The sequence below is a fragment of the Chenopodium album genome, chromosome 24 (genome assembly GCF_948465745.1).
Source record: "Chenopodium album chromosome 24, dcCheAlbu1.1, whole genome shotgun sequence".
Lineage (NCBI taxonomy): Eukaryota > Viridiplantae > Streptophyta > Magnoliopsida > Caryophyllales > Amaranthaceae > Chenopodium > Chenopodium album.
In genome coordinates, this window is record NC_137857.1 from 31,612,265 (window position 1) to 31,632,703 (window position 20,439).

The 20,439-nt window shown below is 33.3% G+C and overlaps 3 protein-coding genes across 4 annotated transcripts; all 3 read left to right on the forward strand.

The window, feature by feature from the left end:
* The first annotated feature begins 2 nt into the window (after nucleotides 1-2).
* LOC145611489 (transcription factor bHLH30-like) lies at nucleotides 3-4,604 on the forward strand. Of its 2 annotated transcripts, XR_014106393.1 has the most exons (3): nucleotides 3-136; nucleotides 291-392; nucleotides 3,796-3,935. XR_014106393.1 is itself a non-coding variant. In XM_081666819.1 (2 exons), exons 1-2 carry the CDS (start codon nucleotides 2,056-2,058, stop codon nucleotides 4,276-4,278), a joined length of 774 nt encoding a protein of 257 aa, XP_081522945.1. In that variant the 5' UTR covers nucleotides 883-2,055; the 3' UTR covers nucleotides 4,279-4,604. The 2 variants fall into 2 exon arrangements, 1 of the variants encoding a protein (XP_081522945.1); XM_081666819.1 differs by lacking the exons at nucleotides 3-136; nucleotides 291-392 and adding an exon at nucleotides 883-2,346 and having other exon boundaries at nucleotides 3,796-4,604.
* A 990-nt stretch (nucleotides 4,605-5,594) lies between these two features.
* Nucleotides 5,595-11,727, forward strand: LOC145611314 (ubiquitin-like modifier-activating enzyme atg7). The gene is made up of 14 exons (XM_081666634.1): nucleotides 5,595-5,913; nucleotides 7,067-7,284; nucleotides 7,368-7,559; nucleotides 7,648-7,702; nucleotides 7,838-7,932; nucleotides 8,034-8,220; nucleotides 8,348-8,453; nucleotides 8,564-8,708; nucleotides 8,790-8,948; nucleotides 9,079-9,267; nucleotides 9,879-10,064; nucleotides 10,170-10,285; nucleotides 10,529-10,688; nucleotides 11,332-11,727. Exons 1-14 carry the CDS (start codon nucleotides 5,763-5,765, stop codon nucleotides 11,503-11,505), a joined length of 2,133 nt encoding a protein of 710 aa, XP_081522760.1. The 5' UTR covers nucleotides 5,595-5,762; the 3' UTR covers nucleotides 11,506-11,727.
* Nucleotides 11,728-14,710: 2,983 nt separating this feature from the next.
* LOC145612193 (uncharacterized) lies at nucleotides 14,711-20,238 on the forward strand. The gene is made up of 2 exons (XM_081667571.1): nucleotides 14,711-15,287; nucleotides 19,181-20,238. The coding sequence occupies exons 1-2, from the start codon at nucleotides 14,758-14,760 to the stop codon at nucleotides 20,034-20,036; spliced, it is 1,386 nt and encodes a 461-aa protein (XP_081523697.1). The 5' UTR covers nucleotides 14,711-14,757; the 3' UTR covers nucleotides 20,037-20,238.
* The last annotated feature ends 201 nt before the right edge of the window (nucleotides 20,239-20,439 follow it).

Consider the following 20,439-nt stretch of genomic DNA (forward strand, 5'->3'; position numbering starts at 1 on the left):
GAACTGAGACTTGTGTTTCTGAAGTTTTGCTTACAGACTTCATCAAGATAGTTTTGTGATGGGATTATTTATATGATATGATTAAAATACTAGATCAATCAATTGGTTTAGATGCTGAAGAAACATATTTAAAAATGTGAGTGCAAACTCTATTAGATTTGTGTACTTTGAAAAACTAAATTATTGGTGTTGGACTTTTGTTTCCACTTGTTAATTTTTTTTTACTAAAAAAAAGTATTTTAAAATGTAATGTATTTGCCTCTCTCTGAATTTCAACCTTGGTTTTGTAGGAATATGACGTATGGGATGACAAATTTGAGCAAAATGCTATGTGAATAAGCCAGAAAAGATCTCAAAAATCGTCTGACCTTGCGGCTTGGACCGTTGCAGAGGTGAACATTCATTGAATTTATCTGTTACGCTTGTGAAATTAAGCCATTAGATTATTATCTTGTGCACCCTACGTTCTTTTTCTTTCTTCCGGCTCTTCACACTTGACTTTAATATATTTAGTTATCACCAAGTAAAAAATTATAACAGTTTGATTTTATATACTTGACATTGAAATCATTGTATCAAGATTGATCTTGACTATGTTTTTTATTATGTGTAAATCACTCATATGTGTCAAAATAGATTATGTGAATAGTGAAAAGTGAATGAGTAAATTAAATAAAATAGAGGGAATACAAGGAGTGCGTATACTGTTAGCTTATAGCTATTTCCTCATCATAAAGTATGTTTTTTTTCATTAAAACTAGGCTATGAGAAGAAAGTTATTTCCTTTTAATTAGTTGTATAGTGTCCAATAACTTTAATGAATTGTGGTAACATCTATTTCTTGCCAAATGGAAGTTTGACAATTTGCTCATTTAGGACAATTTGCTCATTTAGGGTCTGTTCTGATTTACTGAACTAAACTGAACTGATTGGAGCTGTATTGAACTGAACTGAACTGAAATTAAGCTGAAGGCTAGCCACAAGACCACTATCCTAGCAAAGCTGTATTTCAACAGGGCTTGGCTTAATTTAAATTAATTTCTCATCTTAAGCTACATAGGTGTATTAGCCCAGGCTTGGCTCGTGAGCCCGACCTCCACTCAGCATCAATGTTCTGGTGTTTTTAACTCAGACAAGCACGCAAGCCATGCTGAGAATCTCATTACATTTAATAGATGAATTATTTATAAAAATAACTGTTTTTGGGCTCAGCTTATTGATTACTAAAACAGCAATATTGAATTTGAACCTGGCTTGTTCATAAAAAAGAACTAAGTTGAGCTGAACATTTAGCCAATCTGATTTTGATTTTCTCAAAATCGGCTTTGTTGGTGACCACTCTTAGTCCCTACATACTACTAGTCACTATTGTGGCATTGGTCAAAACTTAACTTTATTGACACTAATTAGCTGATCTGGGATTTTTAATTGTACAAAAGAGCAACCTTTTGTTTTTTCTTGGTCATTTTCCATTGTTTTATATTCTTATTTTTTGTTCATATATTAAAGATAGAGTGATTGGTTATGTATGGTATCACCATGATTAAAATAACTTCTGATATTTAGAGTTGATGATGTGTTGTTTGTTTCTTTAATCCTGTTACTCAACCTCACTAATCTGTCTTATTCTTGACTGATGAGTAAATAGGTTTATTATATGTTCAACTTGGCCCTCTTCTAAGTATTATATAGTTTAATTAAGGGGTATAATAAACTTTTCTTTGAAAGTTTAAGTTATATACAATATACTATACTACTGGTAATCTGCAAGTTCTAGAATTTGTTGTCTCTTCATTCAAAACATAGCTATTCAGAATCTTAAACCAATTGAATATTCCTTGAATCCTGAGTTTAGTCATATACAACGGCTTCGAGTACAAGAAAGAAACATTAAGCTCCATTGTTGATCTGTCTCTGATCATCCCAACTGCCAAAACATTAAGCTACAGAAATCCGTGTCTCAGAACAATCTTCGATCCTTAATTCTCTCATAGATTATTAAGTCGTGTATTACGTTTTCTAATTCTTTTTATTCTCTTTCATTTTTTTGGTGCAATGGACTCGAGTTTTCTAGTCCAAAGTCCAGAGTTTCCTGATTTTGGCTTGTTTATGCCCAATAATCTGGAGTTACATTGTAAATCATTAGAATGGGTAGGAGAGTCACCACTTTCTGACAGTAAGATGGATGAGGTTGTTAAGAAACCTGATAGCTTTGGCAAAAAAGTTACCTCGGAGAGGAAGAATTCAATTGCTTTGAGGAACCATTGTGAGGCTGAGAGGCGAAGAAGAGAGAGAATCAATGGTCATTTTGCTACCCTTCGGAATTTCCTTCCTTCAAATGATAAGGTATGAGATGATCTCTCCTTCCCCCTGCTTGTAAAATCGGAAGGCTTTGTTAATCGGGTACTAGATAGTTGAAATAATGAAAATAGTTATCTGTTAGTGTGTTTCCTGCCAATAAATCCATTTTTTCTTGATCATATTTTCTATTACACCCTTCAGCTTAAAACTATTTTCTTGGTACTGTTTTTATGAAATCTAGACTTCAGACTGCAGCATAATGCCGTGATTTGTGATTAGCAGCACATTCAGAATTCAATCATAGTTTTTTGCTCTAGCTCTTAGATCAATTTACTTCATTACCTTAGATCAACATCTCTGAGGTCAATGTTCTCCATTGATTCGTCGTGTTTAATTTACTTCTTTACCTTACTTATTCTGGTTTGGTGACTATAAATTGAATAATCACCAATTAGCTTGTGATTCCTTCTGAAAAAACCTGCTTCCATTTTCCACAAATATTCTAAAATGTTATTTTCAGAGATGCTTGACTATTCCTTCCATAGACATGGAGTTGCTTTTACAATAATTAATGATGTAAACCATTCATTTAAAAAGGCAAAATAGTGGCTGTGCTGTACCTGTAATCGACGTCGTTAATGGGCGGCTTCGTGTATAGACATTTTAGTGGTCCCATGACACTCCCATCTCAAGGTTTAGCTAAAGACTTATGAATATTCTGATAATTCTTTAGCTTATTGAAGTAATTGAACCTTTTGGGCATTAAATTATACGCCTGCAGACTACCAAATCATGTTTATCAGTATTTTAGAAATCTGTTCCTGATGTAAGCATCAAGATTCAAGGGACTTGGCAACTGAAACAAAAGTTTATGTCTTATCTTATTTGTTTAATCAAATATGTGCTTTTCAGTGCATTAATATGCTTGTACTATTCATTTGGACTTTTCCATCGGCGAATCTTCATTATTATGTTGGGAGTATGATATTTGGTGATGATGTATAGGTGAAAACTTGAAGCCGCTAGATTTTGATGGCTTTCACAGCCATCTCTTAGAATAAAGAGTTGTTGAACAAGTTGTGACAGGCTTTGTTTTAAGTTCACATAGATGGATTGAGATTCAAGAGTACTCTGAGTCTGAAACTACTTTCAATTTTGCTGATTTGATTAGATATAGATCAATAAGTTAAGATTGTTAACCCCTGGGTGAAAATTTTAAAAACACGTCTATTTTCTGCCTTGTTAGCATTGTATTCTCGTGCTATGATGTTTTGCAAACTTTAGTTTGTATGGCTCAGACAAGAGATACTAGACCGACCTGTTGCATACTGGCATTAAAGTGGGTGACTGAGCCTGTTGTATAACAATTCACTCATTGCATACAAGATTTATTGAACGTCTTCTTGGTGACTATCTTGCCTTTAAGTATGTACAATACAATGTTCTATGATTTTGAAATGCCTATTAATTTTGCATCAATATATGACCCTTCAGATTGACAAAGCAACACTGCTAGCTGAAGTAATTTCCCAAGTCAGAGTGCTAAAGAAGCAAGCATACGAGGCTTCCAAGGGGCTGCTCGTACCAACAGATGCTGATGAAGTTGTAGTTGAGCCATACAATGACCAAGACATAGCAGATGGCTCTTTCGCATTCAGGGTTTCAGTATGCTGTCGTTACAAGCCAGAACTCATCCCAGATATGAGGCAAGCCATCAATTATCTTCAACTCACTATAGCTAAGGCGGAGATTTCTACCTTAGAGGGCAGGGTAAAGAATGTTCTTATTGTCACTGGATACAAAGAGAACAATGGTGATGACAAAACAGACAAATTCGCAAAGTGTATACACGAAGCCCTGTGTTCTGTACTCCAGAAACTTTCTGCATCAGAAGAGTACTTGCCATCTGCAACATTACCAAACAAGAGACGAAAGGTCTCTTGCTTTGAATCCTCAATATTGAGCCCATCTTTGTGAGTCAATACATATATGTGATGCAGTAATGTATAAGCCTAACACCCTTGTGAATTGAGATGTACTCCCAAATCTCTAAGGCCTAATACCATCGGATAATTTGAATTTGAGAAAAAAAGTAGGATTTTTGAAAAGTTTCTAATGTGGAGCATAGACGCTTTGTTCCTGTGCCATGTAAGAAAAACAAATGTACTAGGCAATTTGATTCTGTAACAAGAACATGTACTTCAGTACTTGGACATTGATTCTTCTAATGATCAAAGATGTCTAGGCAATTATGGTTCTGTATCGTAAATAGTTAAATACTAGCAAATAAATAATGTTTTCCTTTGTTAATTATATATAACGGATAATACGAAGTAGTTCATTGCTATCTTTTAAAAGGGGAAAATTGTTGGTAAAATCGTTACATACAAGGATGCTGTAAATAAAACTATTGTGGTTGAACATACCAAACATTGGTATATCGTTGTAACTCAAATCACCATAGCAAATCAACATAGCAAGACTAAAAGAAACAAATGGCTATTACTTTCTTCATTCTATTTCGGAAAAATTGTCTAGATTAATCCAACCTTTGCCTATTTCTCTAAAAATAATCCAATGTACTACCTATATTGTTCGAAAAAATATACTGTATTAAAGTATAATGATGAACGAAACAACACTACACATGACAAAATGAATTTTTTTAGCATAAATCCCAAGTGGTGGTCAACAATATACTGCTTTTTATTTGTTTAGGGGATTAAAGAAAAGGAATAAGGATTTTGGAAAAGGGATATTAGAATTCCATGTTTGTTTATAGGGATAGGGATTTGAGAGAAGATAGGACAAGGATTAAAACCCCTCTTTTTCCTTCAATTTCTATACTTAGGGTTGGTATAAATATAAGGATGGAGGGATCGGGATTATAATTAATATGACATATATACCCTTAATGAAAAGAAAAAATAAATAATAAACGTAGAGTTAATAAGGGTATATTTGTAACTTTGTTATTTATCTTACTTTTATCCTTAAATTAAACCAAACAAAGGATAACACTTTATTTTATCCCTATCTCACCATTTTTATTATCCTATGTTTTTATCCTTCTTATCCCTATTCCATATACCTAACACCCCGTTATAGTATAATACTCATACGGTCCACAACTAATTTAGAGTGAAACGGAGGGAGTACGGAGTAAGCAAATTAAATTGGGACGGGCCGACGGAGCATTGAACTTGGTCTAAGTAGCCAGAAGCCTTTTGTCCAAAAAAAAAAAAAAAAAAAAAAAAAAAAAAAGTAGCCAGAAGCTAGTAGGAGTCAATCAAATAACTCTACCTGATGTACAAGAACACCAATTGACTTTTAATTGAATTTTTCCTGCCAAAAAAATAAAAATAAATAAAAACTAAAAATCAAGTAGACTTGAAAAAGAAAGTAGAAAAGAAGGAAGAAGGCGAAGGTTTATGATCAAATAAACAAGTTTGAATTTTGTAATGGAAAATCAAACGATTGATAAATCTAACAGCGGATCAATCCTGCAATTTGCACCTCTTCAAAGTTCAATTGATGAGGGTTTTTGGCATCGTCTTTGTTCTTTCAAGCTCAATCACTGGAAAACCGATGAATCAGCTGTTTCCATTTCCGGTAAATCTTGCTTTTCAATTTTCTGGAAATAATTTTGGGATTTTTGTTGTGTATTGTTTAATTCATTCTGAAATTAAGCAAATTTATAGTTGGGAACATGGCCTTCATTTGATTTTATGTGGTGGGAAGTTAAGTTGCATTAGGGATTCAATGTAATTTTGCAAGATTATTGTTACCCAAAATTTGAAATTGTTCTAGTACAATGTTAATGGTTGATTTTGTTGAATAGAGGTTTAATTTTAATTTTTTTTTTTTAAAAAAAAAAAAAACTGTTTTTTGACTTTCCACAAATAACATGGTTTGGTATTATAATTAGAATTTTGCATTCTTCCTAGGTGTGTTGATGATTGAACATATACGCCTGTTATGAGACTAGTGATTTAGATGGATGTCTCGTATTCGAAAACTAGCAGTTCAGCTTGATCATGATTATGAGCATACCAATTAGGACAGGCACTTATGCTCAACCGATTCTGGGAGTGAAAGGGTGAGTCCATTGAACAAATGCACGCGGAGTGACTAGGATAGATGTTTCGTATTCTATGATATAGGTAAAGCCATGTTATGAGCTGCCAATTGTGATATGAAAGTGTGGAAGTTGGTGTATTTGAAACAACTTTTGTTAGGATTTTTAGGTGCCATTATGAACTTAGGATGATTGATGTTTTACTGTTACTTATTCTGTTATCGGGCATGGTTTTGAGTGATTTTATATACAAAAAGAATGGGTTTATTGAAGGATCTTGTGCTCGTTTTGGGGGTGGAACAGGGGATTCAGGTAGGGTTAGTGATTGGGATCTGATTCTCTCTCAACTTTCTTGTCTATCACATGTTTTACGTCTGATCATGATTAGTCCGTCTTTTTTTTTTCTTCTCGAAGGAGATTTGAAGGGAAATGGTTCATGGAAGAGGATAAGAATTCTATTTTCCTCAATCCTTATTTGATGTTAAGCTATTAGAGGAAAGGCGAGGTTCCTACTATAGTGTTACACAAAACCTATGTGTGTGTGTGTGTGTGTGTGTGTATGTTGTTGTTGTTGTTGTTTAATCTGGGTCTCCTACTCTCTTCATTTTTCTGCTCTCTTGATCTCCCAGCTAGTAATTGCTGTAAGGTTTGAAAACTGTGTGACCTTTTGAATACTCAAATTGGCAGGATTTTTTGCACCATGTTCACATCATCGCGTATCAAACCACTTAACTGTTCTTTCCGAATCTTTGCCATCTGAAACTAATGAGGATTTATCATCTAAAAATTCAAGCCATTCGAATAGAAATAAATGCGCTATCCCTGGCACCCTCTATAATACAAATACAATAGAGGGCTTTCGTCAGCTTGACAAACAAAAATTATTGAAAGAAGAAGCAGAAAAGGTGTGTCTTACTTCCATTGCCTTTATTGTAAGTTTGATTGCCTAATATGTTTCTCTGAGTAAGATTTTTTATTGGACTTTCAGATTTGGGATGACATTCGTAACGGAAAGGTTGAGGAAGACTGTGCATTACTTTCTAGATTTCTTCTTATCTCATTTGCTGACCTAAAAAAATGGAGGTTCTACTACTCTGTTGCATTTCCTGCTTTAGTGCTTGATCCTCCAGCAGCCTTGGTTGATCTGAAGCCTGCTTCAGAGTGGTTCAGCGTGGAAGAGGTGTGTAAAAAACGAAAGTCATTTTTATTTTGGATTTTCATTATTGCCTTTATTTAATGTTTGAGTTGCTGGCATCAATGCTTCATAGGCTAAGTCTGTGTCTGCTGCCTGCAATGAATGGCGTAGTTCAACAGTCACTGCAGGTAATCTCCTCTCTCTCTCTTGTAGAAAGGAAGTTTATTATTTTTGGCCTTTACTAATTTTCTGCATAATCTTATACATTAATCAAATCCTCTTTCCATTTATATCCATTGATAAAGCTTATTTATATTGTGTAGGTGTTCCCTTCTTTCTCGTTACTATTGCTTCAAATTCAAATGCAACAGTTAGACAACTTAGTGAGTGGGAATCCTGCCAACAAGACAGTGAGAAGGTTTGGCAATGTACTTTAACTTCTTTGTTTTTTCCCCACTTAAGTAAGCTACATTCTAGCGAAATTAGTCTATTTTGATGCTTATATTCTGTGATATGCAGGTCTTGTTTGGTTTTTATGATCCTTGTCATCTTACAAATCATCCTGGTTGGCCTCTTCGCAACTTTCTTGCTTTTTTGCATACAAGATGGAACCTGGAAACTGTCCCCTTCTTTTGCTATCGTGAAAATCGTGGTTTTGCTGATATGGGTTTGTCACTTGTTGGTGAAGCGCTGATATCTCCACAAGGTAGTGGAAGAAAATGAGTAACATTTCTTTATGGTCACTTCTTTTTATTCTCTCTCTATCCCCTCCCCTCCCTCACATGTATAGGCTTCGTTATATGCTAGTATCCATCTAAAAATTAGTTTTGTAGGATGGAAGGATCAGGCTCATATGCCTAAAGCTGTTGGATGGGAACTTGATAGAGAGAAAAAATTAACAAGATCCGTTAACCTTGCTACATCTATGGATCCTACTAGGTATGATGTTAATAAACTCATGTCCATATATATTGCTATTATACTTGTAGTTATCATGTCATCATGTGAATCATATCATGAATTTTATTTTTTCCTGTCAACATTCACAGGTTGGCTGAATCTGCTGCTGATTTGAATTTGAAGTTGATGAGATGGCGGGCTTTACCTTCTCTGGACTTGGGTCTTTTATCTGCTACTAGGTGTCTTCTTCTTGGGGCAGGCACTCTAGGTTGCCAAGTTGCTCGAACACTGATGGTAAGTTGCTTGATCACAGGATCTGTATGCCTTGTATTCACTTTTTTTCTTTTAGTTAATGTATTTATAGTATCTTTACAGGCTTGGGGTGTGCGGAAGATTACACTGTTAGACAGTGGCAAGGTGGCCATGTCTAATCCATTAAGGCAATCATTGTATACATTGGAAGATTGTCTCAATGGTGGTCAATATAAAGCCATGGCTGCAGAGAGAAGTCTCAAGTCTATATTCCCAGCAGTGGTATACAATGTTGAACTTTTGTAAAATGACTTTTTACTATACTCATTTTTGTCAATTATGTCATATTGGCTGCATGATTGGATTCTTCCCTTAATTTGGTGCATGTCTGGTCTTTTCCTGCGTGTTGTAGGATGCAAAAGGTGTTGTGATGGCCATTCCAATGCCTGGGCATCCAGTTTCTACTCAGGAAGAGAGCAAGGTGTTGGATGATTGCAGACAACTACAGGAATTAATTGATTCCCATGATGTAATTTTCTTATTAACTGATACAAGGGAAAGTCGATGGCTTCCAACGCTTCTCAGCACCAATTCTAACAAGGTTGTTAGCTTATATACATACTTATTTCTTCTTCTCTTCTGACATTTTGACCATTTGTTGTAATAATTCTTATAAAGTCATAAACATTTGTCTATGATTTCTCATATACTTCTAAATGCTTCCTTTTCATGCTCCATAAATGAACTGTGTATAACTATCTTAAAAAACATGTACAAAGTTAAAGCATGCAGATATGTTTGGTTGTACTCCTGAGAAGTTCCCAAGTAGAAGGACATTTATCTATCAATAATATCCTAATTGCTTATCTGTGAGTCAAACAACAGGATAAGTGTATATATCTTTGTAATTGTATTGAAATATATAAGGGGAAAGGTGGGTTCTTAGTGCATAGAAAATAGCTGATTTAGAATTGTTATCATCGATGCTCTCTTATTCCTTGCTTCACATCATTACATGTAACTTTTATAGTATATTTATATCCCTATGGGTTAGAAACATGATCAGCTTTGTTTCTTAGAATCAAATGATGCATGATTTGCCGTTTTTTCCTCAGAGAGATTTTTTGTCTTATGTGTAGTTGAAGAATCAATCTAATGCATTAGCTAATTTTTGCTTGGTTTTAAATGTTTATAAAAATTATGTGAATTCAGATTACTGTGAATGCTGCATTGGGGTTTGAGAGCTTCTTGGTTATGCGCCATGGAGCTGGTGCTGTCAGTTCCTCTGAAGTGGCTAATACTTTGCCGTCTGGCATGGGGAACTTGTCTGTAAAGGATGAAGACAAGGGTACTAGATTGGGCTGCTATTTCTGCAATGATGTGGTTGCACCAATTGATGTAATTTTCTTCTTAGATGTAGTAATGGAATCTTTTTCTTTTTTATGCTTTGTTTATATCAATACCTTTTGTAATGCATCTTTGTTTATGCCTTCTGTTTTGCAGTCAACTTCCAACCGCACTCTGGACCAGCAATGTACTGTCACACGTCCAGGTCTTGCTCCAATTGCTTCAGCACTTGCAGTTGAGCTTTTAGTGGGACTTCTCCATCATCCTCTTGGGTAATGATGTTACCAGAAATGCTCTTTTATGAATTATAAAATGAGAACTCGTACATAGCTCAGTATGTGAGGATCTCTGTTTTGTCGAGAAATATCATTTTTTTACCCTGCTTTTTCTTCTATTGCATATCCTCCTATGCATATGATTGTGTGATTAAATCACGTTTAAATTTTTTGGAAAGGACTTCTTTTAACTGCATATTGGGATTTAATATATGGTGTATAATGAATGAATTTGCACAGGATGTATGCACCTGCTGAAAATTCAGGCTTAAGTGCAAGTGGAAGCAGTGAGCAACCTCTTGGTATAATTCCACACCAAATTCGAGGCTCGCTCTCTCAATTTACGCAGATGACACTTGTTGGTCATGCTTCGAATAGCTGCACAGCTTGTAGTAGAATTGTAAGTTATGCCTGACCCATGCAATGTGCTTTCCCATCTTACTCCCCATGTTTGTCTACGTGGTTTGTTTTCCCTAAAAAATTATCTGAGCCACTGAGTTTAGGAATGTGGATTGATGATTAAGTTATTTCTATCTAAAGTTGACTGCTTGAGTTAATTTTAGAAAGCCATTTTTTTCCCCTTGAATTTCTAAGACCTTTCTGAAACCAATCATCCTGTTCTTTGGAAAAGTGTTTAGAACTACTAAGTACTTTTTATTACTTGTGCTTCCACATTTGACAATGTTATATAACATTATGGTAGAATAACTTGGACCTTTCCTTACCTTTGTCAAGTGATCCTGTTGATCAACCCAAAAGATTATAGCTCAAAAGTAGTTTTGCAGATAATCCATAAGGTTACCTTGAATCGATTAGAAGATCCATTATAAAACTCTTTTTTTTTTTTTTTTTTTTTTTTTTTTTTTTTTTTTTTTTCTCTACTGGAAACTAGTATTATCATCTGCAGCAAACAGTCTCTTAATCTTAATTATCATATAGTATTTAATAGAAAGTATCGTCTGGGAGGTAGGTTATGTAGGCGACAACCTTGTGTTTGTATTTTGCTAATCTGAATCTTGCTTTCTTAAAATTGAAATTTTCAGATAGTATCAGAATTCCAGAAGAATGGAATGGATTTCATTTTGAAGGCTATTAACCACCCAACATATTTGGAAGATCTCACTGGACTAACAGAGTTACAAAAGTCGGCTAACTCATTTGATGTAGACTGGGACATTGAAGATGAAATTGATGATGATGATTGTGTAGAAATCTGAAGTTGAAATCCCCACTTCTTTTGGTGTTTACTTTAGCAGTGTAGTTTGTATTCTCTGTAAATTGAAAAGGAAGTACAAAGCACTTCCTTTATGAAAAGGATGTTAATGTCTCTTGATCGTTTAGGTCGACCACAAGTTTGTTTTCTTAGCAAATGTTGTAAAGAAACAAAAATAACCTGTACTAATCTCTTTCCATCTGCAAATATTGGTCATTCATACTAATTTGGATTTTTAGGTTAAAAAAAAAAAAAAAAAAAGAAAAAAAAGTTACAACTCCCTTTTTCACTAATACTTCCCATCTAATGTCCTATTGAAATCATATACCTTTCCTTTTACGATTCTCCCATTTCTTACATCTGTCTCGCAGATAATGTTACTAATTTTCCATATGTGTGAAAACAATTGTGTCACATTGGATGAGCACTGAGTAGTAACAAGGTGACTAGTTTATAAGGTTTTTCTGGACTCTTTTCCTAGCGACATATGATCTTAAGATGGAACCTCACTTGACTTGTGTATCTTTGTTATTTTGTGTGTTCTTGCATTACTTTCTACATTATTATTGCTTACTATAGTATTGTTACACTAGGGAGCTACAATTCTAACAGACAACTCTTGTATGACTTGTATCTCATTAAAATATAATCTCTTATTAATACACCAATGACAATGGTACTATCACAACAGTTATAGAACTATGGCACACCTCATAGTAGCACTATGCAAGTGCATTGTCATGGCAAATTATGGGCAACAAATAAGACAAGTTAACGTCGACAGCAATATGATGGCATCATCTATCGTGGCAAAAGATATCTAACTTTATCGTGATATTACAGTTATATTCCCACGTGAATCTTAGCTTCTACGGACTGCTTTATGTGATTGTTATTTGCCATCAAAAAAATACTCTTGACATCTCCCTGGCTTGTTGCAATAGTGACGGAGGTGGGGAAAGTGGTGGTTCGGTGACAAATCGAGGACGTGACACCGCGGTGTTGTGAAGATAGGGATGTAATGACTATGGTACGTCGTTAGGTAAATGTGTTTTGGTCGTGCAATATGGTGATTTAAGTAATTTATTGGTGGCATTTAGTAACTCCTTTTTGGTCGTGCAATATGGTGATTTTAGTAATTTATTGGCGATACCCCAGGCCAATTTTTTTGTGTATAAAAAACTATAGTTAACTATTTTTAAAAATAACTTTAATAAATTAAAGTGAAATCTATTGATGGTTTTATAATTTAAAAAAAAAAATTATTTTTTATAATTTTATGAACATTAACAAAATTCATTATGAAATATGCATTAACCTAACTTTTATACTTCATATTACTTTGCGTTATCTGTTAAATGAATTTTTATCTACCATTATAAATTTCTTCAAAGTATAGATGAAGAAAGAATAAAGATTAAAAATTAGCATTTATGAATATTAATATTTTGTGAGGGAAAATTGATGATTGGGCAATAGTAACAAGAGATTTGTGGAGAGGTTTGTGGGAACAATTTAGAGGTTTGTTCACAAACCTCTTGTTGTTGGGTTGAGGTTTGTTGTGAAGAGGTTTGTGTAGACAAACCGGTTTGTCTTTGCTTAGTTGGCAAAAATGTGAAGCTTTTCTCTTTTTTTTTTTAAGGAAAAAAAGGGATGAATTTAATGAGTTGTATTGATAGTGGGTCCCCTACATAAACCTGTAAATAGGTTTATCTATTATTGATCAAAGGTTTGTTAGGGAAGAGATTTGTGTAATGATGACGTGTCAAGTGAACAAACCTCTTAAAGTTTTAATATGACATGAATCACATGACCCCACATCATTTATCAATTCATGACGACACGTGGCAAAAATGATGATACGTGGCAAAAATGATGACACGTGGCATGATTACAATTATTGCCTTGGGTTTTAATATATATATATATATAGATATAGATATAGATGTCATTTCCATATATGATCTGTGCTTGGATTATATTATTGGAGTTCATTTTGCTAATTAATAAAGTTAAACTTTTAATATGGGAGTATACCAGACGAGCTAAATCAAATATTATCTTGTAGTTAATTAATGTTTATGTTAACTAAATGAAATATCTCTGATACAGAGAATCTTTAGATTCGTGTATCTTTCCGATTGAAAAAAATAGCTAAATGAAAAATAGACATGTAGTATATGCAATTTTGTGCAAACCTAATTGGGTTATATACTTGTAATATTGGCCTTGTAAACTTATCCAATAGAGGAGAGAGACCACGTCCAATATCTCTATCTATTAAAAGTTCATATACATTGATCATAAAATTATACACACAACGCATCCTTTTATTTTTAGATTAAGCATGAACCATGCATATTGGTGCTAACAGTTACATCATGCATCCATTATTTCAGAGTTTAAAGGAACTATAAAGTCAGGATTATTAAGATAGTTAAACATAAGCTAATCAAAGATACGAGAATTTAATAAGGAGATTCAAGTTACACAGCTTAGTAAGTGTTGCCAGGTTGTTTGCTGTCACTATATATCTTGAGGATACACTCATTACACTTAGGCTCTTCCATCCAGTCTGCACAGCTAACTCCCTGCCCACTTTGTATCGAATACGATACTTTACTCGGCTTTTGCCAGCCAAATTACACAATTAAGGCCTTGTTCTCTTTACCTTATATATAGAGTATACGAACTATATAGCTAAAATGTTTAGAAATGTTTAGGAATTATAAGTTCAGAGCTTCATTTACCACACTTTATTCACTTATATTCTACATCTAACAACTTCTAACAAAATAAGTTTTAGATCAATAATAGTGTCAAACAAGACTTCATGTATATTTAGCCTAATAAGTTCAAATAAGATAATTTCAAGCACGATAACTAAAAATTATTATTGGTTAATTAATAAGACATTAAGTAAGTGATTATGAGAATCAACAATCCAGAAAGAAGTATCAACATCTGACGAAACAAAATTGAAATACAATGGAATTCCACGTGAGGCAATACCGAAAAACGAGCTATAACTTCCAATTCTAAATAATTCTTTATGATAAAATTGATTAATTATTAAAAATCCTTCAATGTCACACTTTCATCGATTCAGATTGCGACACTGTTGTTCCCTTGCATGTGCCCCTCAAATTAATTCCCCCACCTTCTCTTATTTCTATTATTTTCGACACTTTTATTTATTTCTCAATTTCCTCACTATATATATCACCTAACTTTAATTCAATTCAAACTTTCAAACATGCCAGAAAAACCCACAAAAGTAAGTAAAAAGATTGAAAACATGCAAGAAAAAGTACAACCCTCTTCTTCAACTAAATGGGTCATCATATATTCGTCAAAACTCCGTTATTTTCTCAAAATGCGTCGGTTTTTCACTCAACCAAAAAAACCCGCCAAGAAACCGGCTTTAGTTTGTGATTATGATAAGCCTACTACCAACAAAGATGACATAGATGATGAATTAGTATTAGAGCCGAAAGCGGAGGAAGCAGAGGAGGTGGTGATGGAAGTGAAAAAGGATGATGGTGATCGGGCCGATGGCGCGGTGTTGCAAAGGGCGGTGAAGGAGCTTTTATTTGGGAAGTGGGAGGAAAAAGAAAGCGCCGTCGAAAAGATAAAGTGTTTGGCGTCGGAAAGTGTTAAGATGAGAAAGTGTTTAGCTGAGTTGGGTGTTATTCCTCCTTTGGTTTGTATGGTTGGTTCTGAGGTTGTTTCTCGACGCTTGTTGGCTGTTCAAGCCTTGACTCACCTTGCTGATGGCACTTTCACGTAAGTCTTCTTCTCTTTCGTTTCTTCCCTTAGAGTTGCATATATCATTTTTCGAATTTCTATATATAGCACGTAGAATACAAGTATTTATAATATTCATGATAATTATTTGAATGTTATTACTTGATGATTACACATGATATTCATCTTCGTCTTAATTCTTAGTGAACTACTTAAATTTTTGACGTTACTTGATGATCAGGTATTTTATCATGTATATCATGTAGCATTATAATTAGAATTTTAGTTTGTTGTGTGTATATGTGACCACAAATGATAGTAATTGTAGATAATTAGATATGATACGAAATACTAAGTTAGATGACATCTATCCACCATCAGTATTTTATGTACGAGAAGATATTAGAATTAGTTTGATCAACTTAATATAATAACTAGGCTCTTCATTTTTAATGACAATGCAAAATGATCCAAATTTGGAGCAAGTTGTGTAGCTTGAGAATATGACTAATGAGCAATAAGACATGGTAGTGCGCTTGCTCTATTTGGCTTCTTGTTTTATTTCCCTTTCTATTATTTGTTTCAAGTAGAAAGTGGGTCATTGGCTTTTAGTAGTCCTTTTTTTTATGTAGCCAAATTGTATTTATGATGTGGGGTTTTATACAATTTGCTTTGAATGCTATTTTTGTTAATTTGAGTACATTCGAAGGATAATAGATGCTTGACAAGCTTACTAAGCTATCAAGAGAATTTAGTTTCATTTTTTTATGACAATTAAATAAAACAATACAAACGCCTGTAATTTATTGATATTCTCTCATCTCTTGAAATTGTTTGATGCTAATCTCATAAATATTACTCCGTATAAGATCACTACTTTTACATAAGGTGTAATGTGTAAAATGACTATTTATAATTAAAAGTCACCGTAAAGTTAAATTTAATTAATTATTCACGGTTCCCCTCAAAAAAAAAAATTAATTATTCACGGATAAAGTTTGCTTTCTTTTCACCAAAAAAAAAAAAAAAAAAAAAAAAAAAAAAAAAGAAGTTTGCTTTCTTTACAAAACTAAACTCATAAAAAATTAATTACTTGTAATGTATAAAGGGTAATACATTACTTGCTAAAGAAATTACCAGTAAAAGATCAATTCCCAACATACAAAACGATTATCATAATAGGTTAAAAGTCCCTCTAAATGTTAAAAACCTACCCAAATCCGAGCATTAAATTAAATTGTTGTACACCCAAGTTTCACAAAAAGGTGGTATAAGATTACCCAATAAAAACTCAATTTTGGGGATATTCCTCCGATTGTGTGATCAGCTTTCATCATCAAACATTAATTTGACACATTCAAAATTCTAATCTTATTGGTGAAAATCGCATTATCAGATGATATAGTGGAAGTCCACCTAAATTTTTACCAACTTAACATTAATCAAATATGAGAACTATAATATGGTCTAGATTGAAATAGAAATCGCCTAAAAATTGGTTACTTTTCTACTAATACTATCTTTTAGGCACAATGAGTAGGTGATGTCACTATTAAACAAAATTAATTAAAGAACAAATCCACCTTATACTATTATACGCCACCTTATAATCACCAAAAATTACTGACAAGTTAGGTAATGACAGTAATTTAGAGTTTAAATTAATTAGAGCTTCAATTAAGAGGTACGAAAATCAAAGTATTTTTAAGTGGAAAATTGTAGCACCGACGTACGAAACACACATTTTTGCTAGGTTGTCAAGATACAAACTGATGATAAACAAAAGCACTAGTTAATATAGTGAAAATTCAAAGACACTTCGTTTGACTCCTTTTTTCATGTGTTTAGTAATGGTCGATAAATGATGGTCATATCACAAAGAATTTTGTACCACTAATGTACAAATTGCATAATTGATGGTGAAAGAAGATTTAATTAGTTCATTCATTGCAATTGTTTGAGATTTATCTCTTAGCTTCTTCAAATTATAATTGAATACTTTGAAAATAATAGTCATGTATATGAATATTTATTTTTGAAATAACTATTGATACTCCGTATATAATTTGTGCATGCATGCGTAAAGATAGTTGCAATGGAATTGTATCGGTGTTCAATGGTAATTTGATATTAGGTATGCAAGTGATATTTTTTAAAGTTAAAAAATAAACTGTTTCGATGTTTTAGTTGAAAAAAATGTGTAAAAGAAATTTACTTGCAATTATCTAATTTCAATACACAGCCTTGAAATTGATATGTTATTAGTTAGTATATAGGCTATATTAGTGCATAAGAAACTATAACATAATAAAGTGTCTAGCTCATGAATTGCAATCAGATCAATAAGATATGAATGTTAACTACCTTAATCAGTTAATATAAATGGCCAATATGGGGCTTTTATAATCAGTGATTGAATTTCGTCTACATTGTCGACTTTCAAGCCACCAAGATTTAAAGAGAGAATGAGATGAAATATTTAAGAATAATGACAGGAACCGCAAGGTGCGGCTGCTGTCCACCAGGACCTAATGTGGTTGGAATAGTTGGGGTGGTGGAATGACACCCACCAGGCTGACATTTGCACACTCCAACAAGCACATACATAATTATATCTATCATTCATACTTAACTAGTAACATTAAGTTAGGGCACTAATTAATTTAATCATTAATAACTTTATCATTTGATGATGGGTCATTTGTGTACATGAGTTTTCTGATCCTGATCTCTTAAAGTCATTTTATGGTGGGCATTTAGTTGACTTATGAATCAAAATATATATAATTCCAAGAAAGATCATACTATTTAACCGTCACACATGACCTTATATTATTCCACACCAATATAATGGTTGTGGACTTAATGGTCCATTTCAATTATATATGTTGATAATATTGTCTTAAAATATCAATTTGTATGTAGTAGATTAATGTAGGATATAGATCCATCTTTTTTATTACTTTTGTAGTTTTGTGATGTTTAATGCTTTTGGATTTAAATTTTGTCTCTTGTGTTTGGATTTTATTTTTAATTTTTATGAAGACAATTTATTCTCATCTTTACTTTATTCCAAAAAGAGTTCAAACCAAAATACAAGTATGCATTGATTTTAATTAGGATATAATAATAATAATAATAATAATAATAATAATAATAATAATAATAATAATAATAATAATAATAATAATAATAATAATAATAATAATAATAAATATTTGAACTTTAATTTAAATATATTTCAAAAAATATACTCCGTAATCATTTTAAACTTTTTAAAAGGGATTTTTTTTCCTTGACATCCGCATCGTTAAACTAACAATGCTAAAAAAATATATATACTCCGTATATATATACGGAGTACCTGATTTGGTTGCACTTGTACGTGTCTCTATGTTCACCGAATGTATATAAAAGATGGTGTAATAAGACTAATGGTTGAGAACAATTAGGACTTAGGGCCCGTTCATATTAATTGAACTGAGCTGAACTGAATTGATTGGAGCTGAACTGATTGAAGTTGAACTGAACTGAACTGAACTGAATTGAGCTGAAATGAATATTTTATGTGAAAGGGAAATTAAGAGCTAAACTAAACTGAACTGAACTGATTGGAGCTGAACTGAATTGAACTGAACTGATTGGAGCTGAACTGAACTGAACTAAAATTAAGTGAATGTGAACAGGCCCTTAGTATGTATTTGAGACTCAAGTAATACATTAAACATACAAACATTTTTCCTATACAAGTCATGAATTTATTGATCAGATCATTTTTTTTCCATTATTTGGTATTCTACACATTGTAGAATTTTTGAATTATTGCAGTGTATAAGCAAGTACACTTATTAAGCTAGAGCATATATTGGGTTTAAAGGTCAAATGACCTGTTCGTTTGCATGCATGCTAACGAATTTGAGTTGCATTTGCAGGAACAAAGCTCTAATACTAGAGGCAGGAATCTTAGCAAAACTACCAACAAATATTGAAGAAATTGATGAACAATTTAGCCATGATTTTTCCTTACTACTCTTGTCCATATCTTCACTATTAAATTCTCAATTCCCTTTCAACCAATCCACACTTTTTTCGTTCCTACTAAACGTTCTCCAATCAAAGATAACCTCCGAAAATTCGAAAGAAGCATGCCTTGGCACCCTACACAATCTCTCTACCATGTTGGAGAACTCAAGACCATTGATCTCAAATCGAGTCGTGGACATTCTCTTAAGCCTACTATCCTCATCTAGGGAAATTATTTCGGAGCAAGCTCTTGCAACATTGGGAAACTTAGTGGTAACATTAATGGGCGAAAAGGCCTTAGAAGATAGCGCGATGATGCCAGAGAGTTTGATAGAGATACTAACATGGGATAACATGCCTAAATGTCAAGAGCTCTCAGCATATATATTAATGATCTTAGCTCACCAAAGCTCGAAACAAAGAGATAAGATGGCGAAATCAGGAATTGTACATACATTGCTTGAACTTGCCTTATTGGGGAGTCCTTTAGCTCAAAAAAGAGCCTTAAAATTGCTACAATGGTTCAAAGATGAGAGGCAAGTTAGGGTTGGACCGCACTCCGGGCCACAAACGAGGTTTGTTGCACCAGGATCGCCTATGAGTGAAGGCGAAACAAGTGAAGGGAAGAGGTTGATGAAGAAGATGGTACAACAAAGCTTACATAAAAATATGGAGGTGATTACTAGAAGAGCAAATGCTACAGGGGAGACTTATAAGCTTAAGTCTTTGGTCATTAGTTCAAGTTCTAAGAGCTTGCCTTATTGATTAAGAGATTAATTTTCAAGGAGTTTTTAATATAAAATTTTGGAATTCAAGAATGGCTCAATTTGCACATAGTTTGTAAAACCTCTGTTTCTCTTGCTCAGAGAAATTCAATAGAGGGAGGAGGTTATAGTTTCTTTTGATGGAGACTTGTGTATTATTTTGGCTGTAAATTTGAATTGTTGATATGATCACAAAAAATTAAAGTAAATTTCCTTCATACTATGTTGTAATATATAGACTTTTCACTGTTTAGAAAGTAATTTTGATCACACGGAATAATATCTAAGCTATAGTACTATTAAAACCACTATTATTGAGACTCAATTGCTAGCAATGCTTGACATCCTGTCATGTGTCGCCATCACTTGACAAAATGATGTGGTAGTAGTACCATATCATAGTA